General features: G+C 36.2%; 1 protein-coding gene across 2 annotated transcripts in view; it reads left to right on the top strand.

The window, feature by feature from the left end:
* The first annotated feature begins 406 nt into the window (after positions 1-406).
* tbx2 (T-box transcription factor 2) overlaps positions 407-17,775 on the top strand; it is a 33,735-nt gene continuing 16,366 nt past the window's right edge. For both annotated transcript variants that reach the window (XM_062959518.1, XM_062959517.1), the window contains exons 1-2: positions 407-1,202; positions 14,197-14,464. In XM_062959518.1, the coding sequence (XP_062815588.1) occupies positions 787-1,202; positions 14,197-14,464 (684 nt within the window). In that variant the 5' untranslated portion in view covers positions 407-786. The remainder of the gene's footprint in view (positions 1,203-14,196; positions 14,465-17,775) is intronic.

Here is a 17,775-nt window from a genome sequence, read left to right as displayed (position 1 = left end):
CAGAAGTAGAGACGGAGCGGAGGAGAGAAAGAGGGGAGAGAAGAAGAGAAGGGGGAAGCCATAGGAGAAAGAGAGAGAGAGAGAGAAGGAGAGAGGAGGAGGAGGAGGAGGGCTCCAGGAGGCTGGTTAATATTTTATTCTGTTGACATGTTTTCTTTCTGGCGGTGCTTCCGACACCTTCCTTCCTTCCTTCCCCCTTCTTTTCCTCTCCTCTCCTCTCCTCTCTGCTCCTCCTTCTTTCCTTCCTTCCTTCTTTCCTTCTTTCCTCCCCGGACCGAGCAGGCCCCGCCCCCGGGGGCTCCGGCAATTGGTCTCGGCCGCGTCAGGCCCTCCGCGGAGGGGGCTCGACTGGTGGAGGAGAAAGGGAGGGAGGGAGGGAGCGAAAGGAGGAGAGAAAGAGAGAGAGAGAGAGAGAGAGAAAGAGGAGAGAGAGAGGAGGAGGAGGAGAAGAAGGCGCCCCGGAGGGAGCCGGACGGAGGAGAGAAGAGAGAAGAGAGAGGAGCCAGGACGAAGGAGACTCTTGGAAGGAGAAAGAGAGAGAGAGAAAGGGATGAACCCGCTTCTGGACTCGCTCGCTGCCTCCTGTGGGGACTCTTTCGGGGCTTGAATCCGGTTTGGTTTCGTTTTGGAGACTGATTGAGAGCTCGTTCCGTGGGATCTGGGCAAGGAAAGTAGAGAAGGAGCGCGGGTCTTGTCTCCTTGCGGGGCGAGGGTCCGGCCATGGCGCTGGCCTAGCCCCCCCCCCCCCCACCGCCCCGCTTCTTCCCCGCCCCGGCGGGCGCCCCGATGCGAGACCCGGCGGGCTTCTCGGGCTCGGCCATGGCCTACCACCCGTTCCACGCGCCGCGGCCCTCCGACTTCCCCATGTCCGCCTTCCTGGCCGCCGCCCAGCCCTCCTTCTTCCCGGCCCTGGCCCTCCCGCCCGCCGCCGCCGCCGCCCTGGCCAAGCCGCTGCCCGAGCCCGCCGACGCCGTGGCCGGACTCCACGCCGCCTCCGCCGCCGCCCTGGCCCACCACGCGCACGCCCACGCCCACCCCCACGCGCACCCCGCCGCCGCCCCGCACCTGCGCGCCCTCAAGGGCCTGGAGCCCGAGGAGGAGATGGGCGCCGAGGACGACCCCAAGGTCACCCTCGAGGCCAAGGAGCTCTGGGACCAGTTCCACAAGCTGGGCACCGAGATGGTCATCACCAAGTCCGGCAGGTAAGCCCCCACCACGCGCGGACTGGAGCGGAAGGGGAAGGGGAAGGGGAAGGGGGGGCCCTCCGCGGGAGAGCCCTCCGCCAGACCCAAGGGGGCCCGGAATAAGACCAGCCTGCACTCTCATCACACACCCAAGGGGTCCGGGAATAAGACCAGCCTGCACTCTGATTACAGGCCGACCCAAAGCAGGCTGAGTTAGGAGCTCGTTTCCCGTTCAATCCGACTTCAAGACTGGTTTCCCAGTCGATCGCACACCCAATAAATCCAAGAATAACACTATCCTGGACTCTGATTACAGACCGACCCAAAGCAGATGAGTTAGGGACTGGTTTCTCAGTAGATCACACACCCAAGAGGTCCAAGAATAAGACTATCCTGGACTCTGATTCCAGACCGACCCAAAGCAGGCTGAGTTAGGCGCCCGTTTCCCGTTCAATCCGACTTCAAGACTGGTTTCCCAGTCGATCGCACACCCAATAAATCCAAGAATAAGACTATCCTGGACTCTAATTCCAGACCGACCCAAAGCAGATTGATTTCAGGACTTGGTTTCCCAGTCGATCGCACACCCAATAAATCCAAGAATAAGACTATCCTGGACTCTGATTACAGACAGACCCGATCACACACCCAAGAGGTCCGGGAATAAGACTATCCTGGACTCTGATTCCAGACCGACCCAAAGCAGATGAGTTAGGGACTGGTTTCTCAGTAGATCAGACACCCAAGAGGTCCGAGAATAAGACTACCCTGAACTCTAATTCCAGGCCGACCCAAAACAGATTGATTTCAGGACTTGGTTTCTCAGTCGATCAGACACCCAATAAATCCAAGAATAAGAATATCCTGGATTCTGATTCCAGACCGACCCAAAGCAGACTGAGTTAGGAGCTCGTTTCCCGTTCGATCCGACTTCAAGACTGGTTTCCCAGTCGATCACACACCTAATAGCTCCGAGAATAAGACTATCCTGATCTCTAATTCCAGGCCGACCCAAAACAGATTGATTTCAGGACTTGGTTTCTCAGTCGATCAGACACCCAATAAATCCAAGAATAAGACTATCCTGGACTCTGATTCCAGACCGACCCAAAGCAGACTGAGTTAGGGAGTCGTTTCCCGTTCGATCAGACTTCAAGACTGGTTTCCCAGTCGATCACACGTCAAATAAATCCAAGAATAAGAATCATCTGAACCTAACGAAACCAGACCGATTTAGGGACTGGTTTCCCATTCGGTCTCACACCCAATAGGTCCAAGAATAATAATATCCTGAACTCTAATTCCAGACCGACAAAAAACAGATTGATTTGAGGACTGTTTTCTCAGTCGATCACACACCAATAGGTCCGAGAATAAGAACGATCTAAACTCTAATTCCAGATCTATCGAATCCGGACTAGTTTCCCATTCAATCCCATATCGAATGAGTCCAAGAATAAGGATATTATGAATTTAAATTCCGGTTCTACCCAAAGCAGACCCACTTAGGTACTGGTTTCCTATTCGAACAGAATATTATGAATTTAAGTTCCAGTTCTACCCAAAACAGACTGAGTTAGGGACTGGTTTCCCATTCCGCCACACCTTGAATAGATCCATTCGTAATAATAATAATAATAATAATAATAATAATAATAATAATAATAATAACCAGCATATCTATCTTGTTTGCTGTGTCATAATAAAATAATAATAATAGTCTGGGCGCTAATTCTAATGGCAATAATAAGAATAGCTCTAATTCTATACCTACCCAAAGCCGGCTGATTTAGGAACTGGTTTCCATAAGAATAATCTGAACTCCAATTCTAGATCTACTCAAAGTAGACCCACTCAGGGGCTGGTTTCCCCTCGACCCACACCTTGAGTGGGTCCTCGAATTGGGACAGACGCTAATAATAATATGGATGGCCAGAAGAAGAAGAAAGATCCAGCAAAAAGGATCATACCAGGAAACTACAGGCCGAGAACATGTTCAAACTGCTGACAGGCATAAGAGTTTATCCAATAATAATAATAATAATAATAATAATAATAATAATAATAATAATATAATTCTAGACCTACCCAAAACAGACTGACTTAGGAATTGGTTTCTCATCCGGTCACACGTCTAATTATTATTATTATTATTATTATTATTATTATTATTATTATTATTATTATTATTCTAGACCTATCCAAAACCGACTGACTTAGGAACTGGTTTCCCATCCAATCACACGTCTATTATTATTATTATTATTATTATTATTATTATTATTATTATTATTATTATACTAAACCTTCCCAAAACCGACTGACTTAGGAACTGGTTTCCCATCCAATCACACGTCTATTATTATTATTATTATTATTATTATTATTATTATTATTATTATTATTATACTAAACCTTCCCAAAACCGACTGACTTAGAAACTGGTTTCCCATCCGATCACACGTCTAATAATAATAATAATAATAATAATAATTCTAGACCTTCCCAAAACCGACTGACTTAGGAACTGATTTCCCATTCGATCACACGTCTAATTATTATTATTATTATTATTATTATTATTATTATTAGACGTGTGATTGGATGGGAAATTATTATTATTATTATTATTATTATTATTATTATTATTATACTAGACCTATCAAAAACCGACTGATTTAGGAACTAGTTTCCCATCCGATTACACGTCTAATAATAATAATAATCCACGAAATCCAGCATATCTATCTTGTTTGCTGTGTCATACAATAATTATTATTATTAATAATAATAATAACTTTATTTATATTCCGCCCTATCTTCGCAGAGGACTCAATAAGAATAATCTGACCTCGAATTTGAGACCTATACAAAGTAGACCCACTTAAGGTCTGATTTCCCATTTTAACACACCTTGAGTGGGTCTTCGAACTGGGACAGCCACTAATAATAATATTGATGATAATAATATTAATAATAATATGAGCGCTAATTCTAGACTTCTGGTTGTGGCGACGGCCGACAGGGAGCTCTGGAGCGAGTCAGAAGCGACTGAACGAATAAACAAGGATTCTGATTTTAAAATATCTTTTTATATTGGCATTTAAATGTTTAAAAAGTGGAGTAAATGCAACAATCTGGTTGGATTGAAGCAGATGGGCAACTTCCAGGAGTCGCACAATTATATTGGGATAGCCACTAGCAATAATATTGATGGCAATAATAATAATAATAATAATAATAATAATAATAATAATAATAATAATAATAATAATTCTACACCTACCCAAAGTAGGGACCACTTAGGGACTGTTTTCCTATTCCACCAAACTTTGAGTGGATCCTCCAATTGGGACAGCCACTAATAATAATAATAATAATAATAATAATAATAATAATAATAATAATAATAATATGAATGCCAATAATAATAATAATAATAATAATTCTAGACCTACCCAATGTAGGGACCACTTAGGGACTGGTTTCCCCTTCCAACGAACTTTGAGTGGGTCCTCGAGTTGAAACAGACACTAATAATAATAATAATAATAGTGTTCGACTTGTGATTTTGTGATACGAAATCCAGCATATCTATCTTGTTTGCTGTGTCATAATAAAATAATAATAATAATAATAATAATAGCTCTAATTCTAGACCCACTTAGGGGTTGGTTTCCCATGCCACCACACACCGAATAGTTCCAAGAATAATCTGAACTCTAATTCGAGATCTATCCAAAGCAGACTTGACCTAGGGATTGCTTTGAATAGGTCTATCTGATATTTTTTATCAAACAGGTTATGGGCCCAGCAGGCTTCTAACATATTTTTAGTCCTTTGGCACCCTTTTATGTGAAGCACCTGTGTTGAAGAAATTGTTGGTACATCATTCATGGATTCTATAAGTTGAGTAGTATTTTTTTCTCCATCTGAAGTAAGTTCCACTAACAACAACAACAATCTGAGCTCTAATTCTAGATCTACCCAAAGCAGACTGATTTAGAGGAGTGTTCCCAATTCTATCACAGATTGGGTTGGACATGAATAAGAATAAAAAATAATCTGAACTCCCAATTCCAGCACACTGACTATTTGGTTTCCCAAATAGTAGGAATCCTACTATTTGTATCTGATTTCCATTGTTAAGCCCTACCTGAGCAGACTTTTGATTCCAACCAAACAGTTCATTCAATGAGTCCACTAGCTGGCACAGTCAATAGTAATAATAATAATAATAATAATAATAATAATAATAATAATAATAATAATAATAGGATTCTGTTGGGAGACCTATCCAAAGCAGGCTGACATATGGACTGACACACTGAATAGTCAAAATAACACACACACACACATATATATATATATAGGAAGAGCCAACCTATATTTTATATATATTTATATATATTATATATGTTATTTTGACTTCTGTTGCTTAGACCTGGAACAAAGTATCTGTTGACTTCCCACTCAGACATTCATTGAATGAGTCCGCTGGTTGGAACAGCCAATAATAATAATAATAATAATAATAATAATAATAATAATAATAATAATAATAGAATTCTGTTGGGAGATTTATCTATCCATTTTCCTATCTATCTATTTATCTATTTTCCTATCTATCTATCTCTTTATCTATCTGTCTATCTATCTATCTATCTATCTATCTATCTATCTATCTATCTATCTATCTATCCATTTTCCTATCTGTCTGTCTGTCTGTCTGTCTGTCTATCTCTTTATCTACCTACCTATCTATCTATCTATCTATCTATCTATCTATCTATCTATCTATCTATCTATCTATCTATCTATCCATTTTCCTATCTATCTATCCATCCATTTTCCTATCTATCTGTCTGTCTGTCTGTCTGTCTGTCTGTCTGTCTCTGTCTGTCTGTCTATCTCTTTATCTACCTACCTATTTATCTATCTGTCTATCTATCCAGTTCTGGATTCATTTCTATGCCTTGTTCCTCTGGCTTGACATTTTGTAGCCAAGAGGGAAAATCCCCATAACTGTTTTTTTTTTTTTTGGGGGGGGGGGAGATAAATTATATAAATCCTTTGTTTTAGTGGATAGGATACAAAATCCGGGGCAGGGAATGGTTGGCTTTGGATGTCCTGGGCCCATAACCTGATGTCAGGCTCCGAATATCCCTATAATCTGAATTTTAGAAAACTGGAAAGAAGGGAAATGTTATTCTGGCATGGATGGGGTCAAGAATGATATAAATCCTTTATTTTAGTGGATAGGATACAAAATCCGGGGCAGGGATATGGCTCGCTTTGGATGTCCTGGGCCCACAACCTGATGTCAGGCTCCTTATACTCTGAATTTTAGAAAACTGGAAATATTATTCTGGCATAGATAGAGACAGAGTTTTCATTCCCAATCCCTTTTAAAGGAAACAGAGAGAGTCCCCTTCCCATTTCCCTGGTATTTAAAAAAAATCATATTAAATTGGTTTTCTAAAATATTCTCAGGGAGAAAGTTGCCTCCAGCGTTGCAATTGTTTACTCCAAAGCAAACCCTGGTGCCTTTTTTCTTTGTTTACATGAGAGTAAATCGGAGTGAAATTAAAGTCTTACTCCCAAGTTTTCCTCCCTTTTCTCTGGAGACTCCTTCCTTCGGTTTTGATAGCGCGACAGCCAGGAAACTATTTATTTCAGGATTTATTTATTTACGAAAAAGAAAGGCAAACTCGCTTTTTGAAGGCTTTTTGAAGGCTTTTTGAAGGCCAAAATCCTGGTTGGAAAGGCAGTCAAGACCGGAGATGGCCTTCCAAGGAAAGTGGTGAGCCTGGAGATCCATGTATTTTTGAAAAAACGAATCATTCGAGGTCTCTAAGGTTGTGTTTCCCAGATCAGAGCTTTGCCTTGACCCAGGAAAATCTCTTTTAAGAGCGAAAGAAGTCCGCCTTCGGGTGGGAAAAATACGGGAAAAGGGAAAGAAGTCTCTCTAAGGAGAGAAAATAACCGATTTACATCAATTGGGGAGAAAAAATGGATGATTCCTCTCCCGAAATGGAAACGAAACAATACGGAACACACCCCAACCGCTTTGGTTTCGAGGAAACCGGCTGGGAAAGTCAGTTCCAGTCCTGACACAAACTTTGGGAATATGTCTAATTTTATTCTCATGGTTTTACACACACACACACACATATATCCATGAGAATAATAATAATAATAATAATATATCCATGAGAATAAAATTAGACATATTCCCAAAGTTTGGGAATATATATATATATATATATATAGGCAGAATTATATGAATTTTCTCTTTCCACCTTGTCCCATATACATATATATATATATATGGAAAGGGAGAAAACAAACATAATTATCTTGAAATATATATGTATATTGATGGGGAGACTTTGGAGCATTTTTGCTCCTGTTTTTGTAGATTGTGAGGTTTTTACTCCAGGAACTGGAGTAAATATTATAATATATAACTCAAGGTGTGATCGAATAGGAAACCATAGGAAACCAGTCCCTAAGTCTTTGGGTAGATCTAGAAATAGAGCTCAGATTATTACTATTCGTATTAATAATAATTACTAATTATTATTATTAGTAGTAGTAGTAGTAGTAGTAAGTATTATTACTACTACTACTACTAATAGTAATAATAATTACAATAATAATGCTTTGTGCTGGCAGGACTGCTGACTTGAAGGTTGGGTTGCTGAGCTGAAAGTTGCCGGTTCGAATCGGGAATGAGCTCCCTTTGTCAGCTCCAGCTCCAGCCTCTCACAAGGGTAGTAAAAACATCAAAACACCCTTGCAGATGACCAGTTCTCTCACACTTGTGTCTCAAGTCGCTCCTGACACACACAATATATATATATATATATATATATATATATATATATATATATATATAATTTCTGTTGGTAGATGTCCCAACTATTAGACCCATTAAATGACAGAGAAATCAACCTAATAAATTAGTATGCTTTGAGTAGGTCTAGCAATAGAATTATCACCCGATTGGGAGAATTACTACTGTCGGAAATCAACATAAATGGACATAAATACATACATATATATACACATAGATAGCTGGATAAATAGATAAATAAATAGACATAAATACACATAGATAGCTGGATAAATAGATAAATAAATGGACATAAATACATACATATATATACACATAGATAGCTGGATAAATAGATAAATAAATATACATAAATACATACATATATATATACACATAGATAAATAAATAGACAGACAGTCATAGATACATAGATATAGCTGGATACATAGATAGACAGACAGGCAGGTAGATAGCTGGATGGATAAATACATATAGATAGGGTTGTTGTGTGTTTTTCAGGCAATGTCCAATATAATATTTATATGATATATATTTATCCTATACTCTCTCTCTCTCTCTCTCTCTCTCTCTCTCTCTCTATATATATATATATATATATATATATATATATATATATAAAACTTTTAAAAATAATATATATATGATATATATTTATCCAATATAATATTTATGTCCAATATAATATTTATATGTTATATATTTATCCTATACACACTTTCTCTCTCTATATATATATATGTATATATAATTTTTAAAAATAATATATATAGTATATTTATTTATATCCAATATAATATTTATATGATATATATTTATCCTATACCCCCCTCTCTCTATATATATATAGATAGATAGATAGTATATTGGATAAATATATATCATATAGATATTATCTCTCTCTCTCTCTCTCTCTCTATATATATATATATATATATACATAGTATATTGGATAAATATATATCATATAAATATGATCTCTCTCTCTCTCTCTCTCTATATATATATATCCAATATAATATTTATATCCAATATAACATTTATATGATATATATATTTCCTATACTCACTCTCTCTCTCTCTCTCTCTCTCTCTCTCTCTCTCTCTATATATATATATATATATATATATATATAGTATATTGGATAAATATATATCAGATAAATATTATCTCTCTCTCTCTCTCTCTCTCTCTCTATATATATATATATATATGATATATATTTATCCAATATAATATTTATATCCAATATAACATTTATATGATATATATTTTTCCTATACACTCTCTCTCTCTCTCTCTCTCTCTCTCTCTATATATATATATATATATATATATATATATAATATTGGATAAATATATATCATATAAATGTTATATATAGAAAGAGAGAGAGTATATTGGATAAATAGATATCATATAAATGTTATATATAGAGAGAGAGTATATTGGATAAATAGATATCATATAAATGTTTTATTTATATATAGAAAAAGAGATAGAGTATATTGGATAAATATATATCAAATAAATATTATATATATATATATATATAGAGAGAGAGAGAGAGAGAGAGTGAGTGTGTATATTGGATAAATATATATCATATAAATGTTATATATATATATATATATATATATATATATATATAGAGAGAGAGAGAGAGAGAGAGAGAGAGAGAGAATATTGGATATATATATATATATATATATATATATATATATATATATATATAATGCTTAGCCATGATAAAATCCCGTGCCCTATAGCCCTGCTTCAAAGTGGAATAAAAATTCTAGTTTAACCCGACTTCAAAGTGGCATAGAAACTCTAGTTTAATCCGGAAAAAAGCTACCACCTACCTTTCTCTTGGGGGACCTTTGGGACATTTTTAAAAACAAAATCCATGCGCAAAAATGCTAAAAGTGTGTCAAAAGGAATAAAGTTCTTCTGGTGCGACAAATAGGAAAAACTCCAGACTTATCCCGAAAAGGAAAGCAACCTGGAGTTAAGAGTTTTTGGATCTCTTTTATTGGGAAAGCGGGGATCTTTATATATAAATAGATTTATATATAAATAGATAGATATGGGTATGGGATAGAGACAGAGATATAATATGTCATTATACTGTGATTTTATTGTGTTACTGTTTTTATTGAGTCCTTTGGGAGATGGAGGGGGTATAAATTATTATTATTATTATTATTATTATTATTATTATTATTATTATTATTATCATCCCCTGACATTAAATCTAATCGTGTGGGACTCTGGGGTTTGGTGCTCATCTCCATTTCTAGAGCCCGCCTTCTCGCCAAAGCAGTACCTATTGATCTACTCACATTTGCACGTTTACCACTGCTAGGTTGGCAGAAGCTGGGGCTAACAACGGGAGCTCACCCAGCTCCCGGATTCTAACCACCAACTTTCCAACCGCCAAGCTTTTGGGTCAGCAAATTCAGCAGCTCAGCGGTTTTAATAGTATTATAATAATAATAATAATAATAATAATAACAACAACAACAACAACAACAACTTTATTTATATACCTCAGGGACTGAGTGAAGTTTCCAACATAGGAAGGAAATTATACAACTTAAAACCATGCAACAACTAAACATAATATAATATTGAGCATAAGTACAACTAAACTTACAAATCAATCAAGAACGAATAACAATATATATATATGAGATATCTAGATATATATATATATGAGATATCTAGATATAGATATATAGATAGATACAGATAGAGAGAGCCAAAAACTCACCTGGTTGCTACTGGAGAGAAATAGCTAGATATAGAAAGCTAGATAGAAAGGAAGATAGGTAGGTAGAAAGCTAGAAAGTAAACCAGATAGATAGATAGATAGATAGATAGATATAAATGTTGGAAATAGCCGCCTTCTCCAAGGTTCTTAATATAATATAATATAGTATAATATAATATAACTATACTATAGAAAGAAAGGCAACCAGGTGAGCTTTTCGCTTGGCTCCTTTGGAGGGTTCTATATAATATAATATAATATAATATAATATAATATAATATAATATAATATAATATAATATAATATAATATAATATAACTATACTATAGAAAGAAAGGCAACCAGGTGAGCTTTTGACTTGGTTCTTTTGGAGGATTCTATATAATATAATATAATGTAATATAATATAATATAATATAATATAATATAATATAATATAACCATACTATAGAAAGAAAGGCAACCAGGTGAGCTTTTTGCTCTGCTCTTTTGGAGGGTTCTTAATATAATATAATATAACTATACTATAGAAAGAAAGGCAACGAGGTGAGCTTTTCGCTTAGCTCCTTTGGAGGATTTTTAATATAATATAATATAATATAAATTACCATACTATAGAAAGAAAGGCAACCAGGTGAGCTTTTCGCTTGGCTCTTTTGGAGGATTCTTAATATAATATAATATAATATAAGTATACTATACTATAGAAAGAAAAGGCAACTAGATGAGCTTTTCGCTTGGCTCCTTTGGAGGGTTCTTAATATAATATAATATAATATAATATAATATAATATAATATAATATAATATAATATAATATAATATAGATAGAAAGGCAACCAGGTGAGCTTTTCGCTTGGCTCCTTTGGAGGGTTCTTTATATAATATAATATAATATAACTATAATATACTATAGAAGGAAAGGCAATCAGGTGAGCTTTTCCCTTGGCTCTTTTGAAGGGTTCCTTTTATAATATAATATAGAATAATATACCATACCATGCTATAATATATACCTATGTCCCTGCATCCACATGAGAAAAACTCGGTGCGTCAAAGTGATCCAATTCTTCAAAGTGATCTAAATAAAAGTTCAAATTGTCTCCCCAAAAGAAAGGCAACAGATGAGCTTTTCGTTTGTCTCTTTTGGAGGCTTCTTTTCATAATATAGTATAATATAATATACTATAATATATACCTATGTCCCTACATAAACATGAGAAAAAACCGTGCGTCAAAGTGATGTCCCCCTGCATCAAAGTGATCCAATTTATTCTGGTGCGTAAAAGTGGGACAAAAATCCAAATTGTCTCCCCAAAAGAAAGCCAACCGGTGAGCTTTTGTTTGGCTTCTTTTTATAATATAATATCATATAATATATTATAAAATATACCCACGTCGCTACATAAACATAAGAAAAAACCGTGGCGCTCTTCCTCTTTGTCCAAATGATCCAATTTATTCTGGTGCGTAAAAGTGGGACAAAAGTCCAAATTGTCTCCCCAAAAGAAAGGCAACAGATGAGCTTGCGCTTGGCTCTTTTGGAAAGTTCTTTTTATAATTTAGTGTAACATAGTATACCATAATATATATACCCTTGTCCCTACATAAACATGAGAAAAAACCGTGAGTAAAAGTGATGTACCCCTAAGTCCAAGTGATCCAATTCTTCTGGTGCGTAAAAATGGGACAAAAGTCCAAATTGTCTCCCAAAAAGAAAGCAACAGATGAGCTTTTCGCTTGGCTCTTTTGGAGGCTTCTTTTCATAATATAGTACAATATAATATACTATAATATATACCCATGTCCCTACATAAACATGAGAAAACACAGTTTGTAAAAGTTGCCTGGAAGAGATTCAATTCTTCTGGTGCGTAAAAGTGGAACAAAAGTCCAAATTGTCTCCCCAAAAGAAAGCCAACAGATGAGCTTTTCGTTTGGCTCTTTTGGAGGCTTCTTTTTATAATATAGTATAATATAATATACTATAAAATATACCCATGTCGCTACATAAACATGAGAAAAAACCTTATGTAAAAGTGATGTCCCCCTGCATAAAAGTGGGACAAAAGTCCAAATTGTCTCCCGAAAAGAAAGGCAACAGGTGAGCTTTTCACTTGGCTTCTTTTCCTAATATAGTATAATATAATATAATAATATAATATAATATAATATAATATATACCCATGTCGCTACATAAACATGAGAAAAACCCGTGCGTAAAAGTGATGTACCCCTAAGTCTGGCTTCTTTTCCTAATATAGTATAATATAATATAATATAATATAATATAATATAATATAATATAATATAATTATAATATAATATAATATATACCCATGTCGCTACATAAACATGAGAAAAACCCGTGCGTAAAAGTGATGTACCCCTAAGTCTGGCTTCTTTTCCTAATATAGTATAATATAATATAATATAATATAATATAATATAATATAATATAATTATAATATAATATAATATATACCCATGTCGCTACATAAACATGAGAAAAACCCGTGCGTAAAAGTGATGTACCCCTAAGTCTGGCTTCTTTTCCTAATATAGTATAATATAATATAATATAATATAATTATAATATAATATAATATATACCCATGTCGCTACATAAACATGAGAAAAACCCGTGCGTAAAAGTGATGTACCCCTAAGTCTGGCTTCTTTTCCTAATATAGTATAATATAATATAATATAATATAATATAATATAATATAATATAATATAATTATAATATAATATAATATATACCCATGTCGCTACATAAACATGAGAAAAACCCGTGCGTAAAAGTGATGTCCCCCTAAGTCGAAGTGATCCAATTCTTCTGGTGCGTAAAAGTGGGACAAAAGTCCAAATTGTCTCCCCAAAAGAAAGCCAACCTGATCAGCTTTTCTCTTGTCTCTTTTGGAGACTTCTTTTCATAATATAGTATAACCTAATACACTATAATATATACCCACGTCGCTACATAAACATGAGAAAAAACCGTGGCGCTCTTCCTCTGTGTCCAAATGATCCAATGTATTCTGGTGCGTAAAAGTGGGACAAAAGTCCAAACTGTCTCCCCAAAAGTAAGCCAACCAGAGGAGCTTTTGTTTGGCTCTTTTGGAAGGTTCTTTTTTTATAATATAGTCTAATACAATATACTATAAAATATCCCCATGTCGCTACATAAACATGAGAAAATCCCGTGCGTCAGAGCCCTGGGCGTCCAAGGGATCCAATTTGTTCTGGTGCGTAAAAGTGGGAGAGGAGCTCAAGGGAGGCGGGGACTGGGGGGGGGGTCTTTCTATGGGGGTCTTGTTTAGATAGCAGGGACTGATGCCTCCTTCCCCCCCCCTCCTCCTCCTGGGGGTCTCCAGGCGCATGTTCCCTCCGTTCAAAGTCCGGGTGAGCGGCCTGGACAAGAAAGCCAAGTACATCCTGCTGATGGACATCGTGGCTGCCGACGACTGTCGCTACAAGTTCCACAACTCCCGCTGGATGGTGGCCGGGAAGGCCGACCCGGAGATGCCCAAGAGGATGTACATCCACCCGGACAGCCCGGCCACCGGCGAGCAGTGGATGGCCAAGCCCGTCGCCTTCCACAAGCTCAAGCTCACCAACAACATCTCCGACAAGCACGGCTTTGTAAGTATTCCCCTTGGAAGGAAACCCCCTCGACTCTTGCCTTGGGCTCTCTTTGGGAGGAAGAACACCTTGGGCTCAACCAATTCCACCTAGTTTGTGCCACAAACTGTAAGCAAGGCAAGGGAGTGGGGTGCTTTGTAGAACCGAGTTAACAACACAACCACTGGACCAAATGCCACCCAGTTTGGCCACAAGACACCAACACATCCAAGATATTATTATTATTATCAACACAACAACGTTGTATGGCACAGCAAACAAGATAGATATGCTGGATTTCGTTTCACAAAACCACAAGTCGAACACTTCCCAAGTGTCTAGGACTGGGTGATGTATTTTCTGATGATGTGCGCAGATCCCAGTAGGGATCTGCACACAGGACACCAACACATCCAAGATATTATGATTATTATGATGATGATTATTATTATTATTATTATTATTATTTACTACATTTATATCCCGCAAAATGTAGGTAAGGAACAGGGCATGGGATGAAGGTGCAGTGGTGTCATTTATCTTATTCTATCTATCTATCTATCTATCTATCTATCTATCTATCTATCTATCTATCTATCTATATATATATATATATATAAATGTACTGTCCCTTTGTAGAACCGAGTTAACAACAAAACCACTGGACCAAATGCCACCCAGTTTGGCCACAAGACACCAAAACATCCAAGATACTATTTATTTATTTATTATTATTATTTACTACATTTATATCCCGCAAAATGTAGCTAAGGAACAGGGCATGGGATGAAAGTGCAGTGGTGTCATCTATCTTCTTTCTCTATATATATAAATGTACTGTCCGTTTGTAGGATCGAGTTAACAACAAAACCACTGGACCAAATGCCACCCAGTTTGGTTACAAGACAAACACATCCAAGATATTATTTATTTATTTATTATATATATATATATATATATATATATATATATATATATATATATATATAAAGATAGATGACACCACAGCACTTTCATCCCATGTCCTGTTCCTTAGCTACATTTTTATGTGTATGTGTGTGTGTATATATATATATATATATGGCCATATATATATATATATACACACACACACACACACACACACACACACACATACATACATACATACACTGTCCGTTTATAGGACCGAGTTCACAACAAAACCACTGGACCAAATGTCACCCAATTTGGCCACAAGACACCTATCTTATTCTATATATAAAAAATGTACTGTCCATTTGTAGGACCGAGTTCACAACAAAACCACTGGACCAAATGCCACCCAATTTGGCCACAAGACACCAACACATCCAAAATATTATTTATTTATTATTATTATTATTTACTACATTTATATCCCGCAAAATGTAGGTAAGGAACAGGGCATGGGATGAAGGTGCAGTGGTGTCATCTATCTTATTCTCATTCTCTCTCTCTCTCTCTCTCTCTCTCTCTCTCTCTCTCTCTCTCTCTCTATATATATATATATATATATATATATATAAATGTACTGTCCCTTTGTAGAACCGAGTTCACAACAAAACCACTGGACCAAATGCCACCCAGTTTGGCCACAAGACACCAACACATCCAAGATACTATTTATTTATTTATTTATTTATTTATTTATTATTTACTACATTTATATCCCACAAAATGTAGCTAAGGAACAGGGCATGGGATGAAGGTGCAGTGGTGTCATTTATCTTATTTTTTTTATATATATATATAAAAATGTACTGTCCCTTTGTAGAACCGAGTTAACAACAAAACCACTGGACCAAATGCCACCCAGTTTGGCCACAAGACACCAAAACATCCAAGATATATAAAAATGTTCTGTCCATTTGTAGAACCAAGTTAACAACAAAACCACTGGACCAAATGCCACCCAATTTGGCCACAAGACACCTATCTTATTATATATATATATATAAATGTTCTGTCCATTTGTAGAACCAAGTTAACAACAAAACCACTGGACCAAATGCCACCCAATTTGGCCACAAGACACCTATCTTATTATATATATATATATAAATGTTCTGTCCATTTGTAGAACCAAGTTAACAACAAAACCACTGGACCAAATGCCACCCAATTTGGCCACAAGACACCTATCTTATTATATATATATATATAAATGTTCTGTCCATTTGTAGAACCAAGTTAACAACAAAACCACTGGACCAAATGCCACCCAATTTGGCCACAAGACACCTATCTTATTATATATATATATATAAATGTTCTGTCCATTTGTAGAACCAAGTTAACAACAAAACCACTGGACCAAATGCCACCCAATTTGGCCACAAGATACCTATCTTATTTATATATATATATATATAAATGTACTGTCCATTTGTAGGATCAAGTTAACAACAAAACCACTCTACCAAATGACACCCAGTTTAGCCACAAGACACCTATCTTATTCTATATATATAAAATGTACTGTCCATTTGTAGGACCGAGTTCACAACAAAACCACTGGACCAAAAGCCACCCAATTTGGCCACAAGACACCAACACATCCAAGATATTATTTATTTATTATTATTATTATTTACTACATTTATATCCCGCAAAATGTAGCTAAGGAACAGGGCATGGGATGAAAGTGCAGTGGTGTCATCTATCTTCTTTCTATAGAGCGGCTTACAAATCAAATGTACATACAATATATGATTAGCATAGCACAATATAAGCATTAAATTACTATATTGACATACTATATCATTACATGGTAATATTATTAGTAATATTATTTATTTATTTATTTATTACAACATTTATATCCCGCCCTTCTCACCCAACAAGGGACTCAGGGCGGCTTACGATCACATGCATATATACAACTTATAAAATACAGTGAAAATCAATTAAAATGAGTCAGTTAATCAATTGCAACATTTATATACATTTAATATATAATATATAATATTGTATTACATTATGACCTTCACTTAAAAAAAAACCAAAACAAATAAACAGGAGTGAATAGCCTTGCAGCTTCAAGGCCTGGCAGCTTCTCATTACAGTAGAGTCTCACTTATCCAACATAAACGGCCGGCAAAATGTTGGATAAGCGAATATGTTGGATAATAAGGAGACATTAAGGAAAAGCCTATTAAACATCAAATCAGGTTATGATTTTACAAATTAAGCACCAAAACATCATGTCAGACAACACATTTGGCAGAAAAAAAGTTCAATACGCAGTAATGTTATGTTGTAATTACTGTATTTATGAATTTAGCACCAAATTATCACGATATATTGAAAACATTGACTACAAAAATGCTTTG

Source organism: Anolis carolinensis, unplaced genomic scaffold (assembly GCF_035594765.1).
Source record: "Anolis carolinensis isolate JA03-04 unplaced genomic scaffold, rAnoCar3.1.pri scaffold_7, whole genome shotgun sequence".
NCBI classification, from domain to species: Eukaryota; Metazoa; Chordata; class Lepidosauria; order Squamata; family Dactyloidae; genus Anolis; species Anolis carolinensis.
Note: the sequence above shows the minus strand (reverse complement) of the source record. Positions and strands in the feature narration are given on the sequence as shown.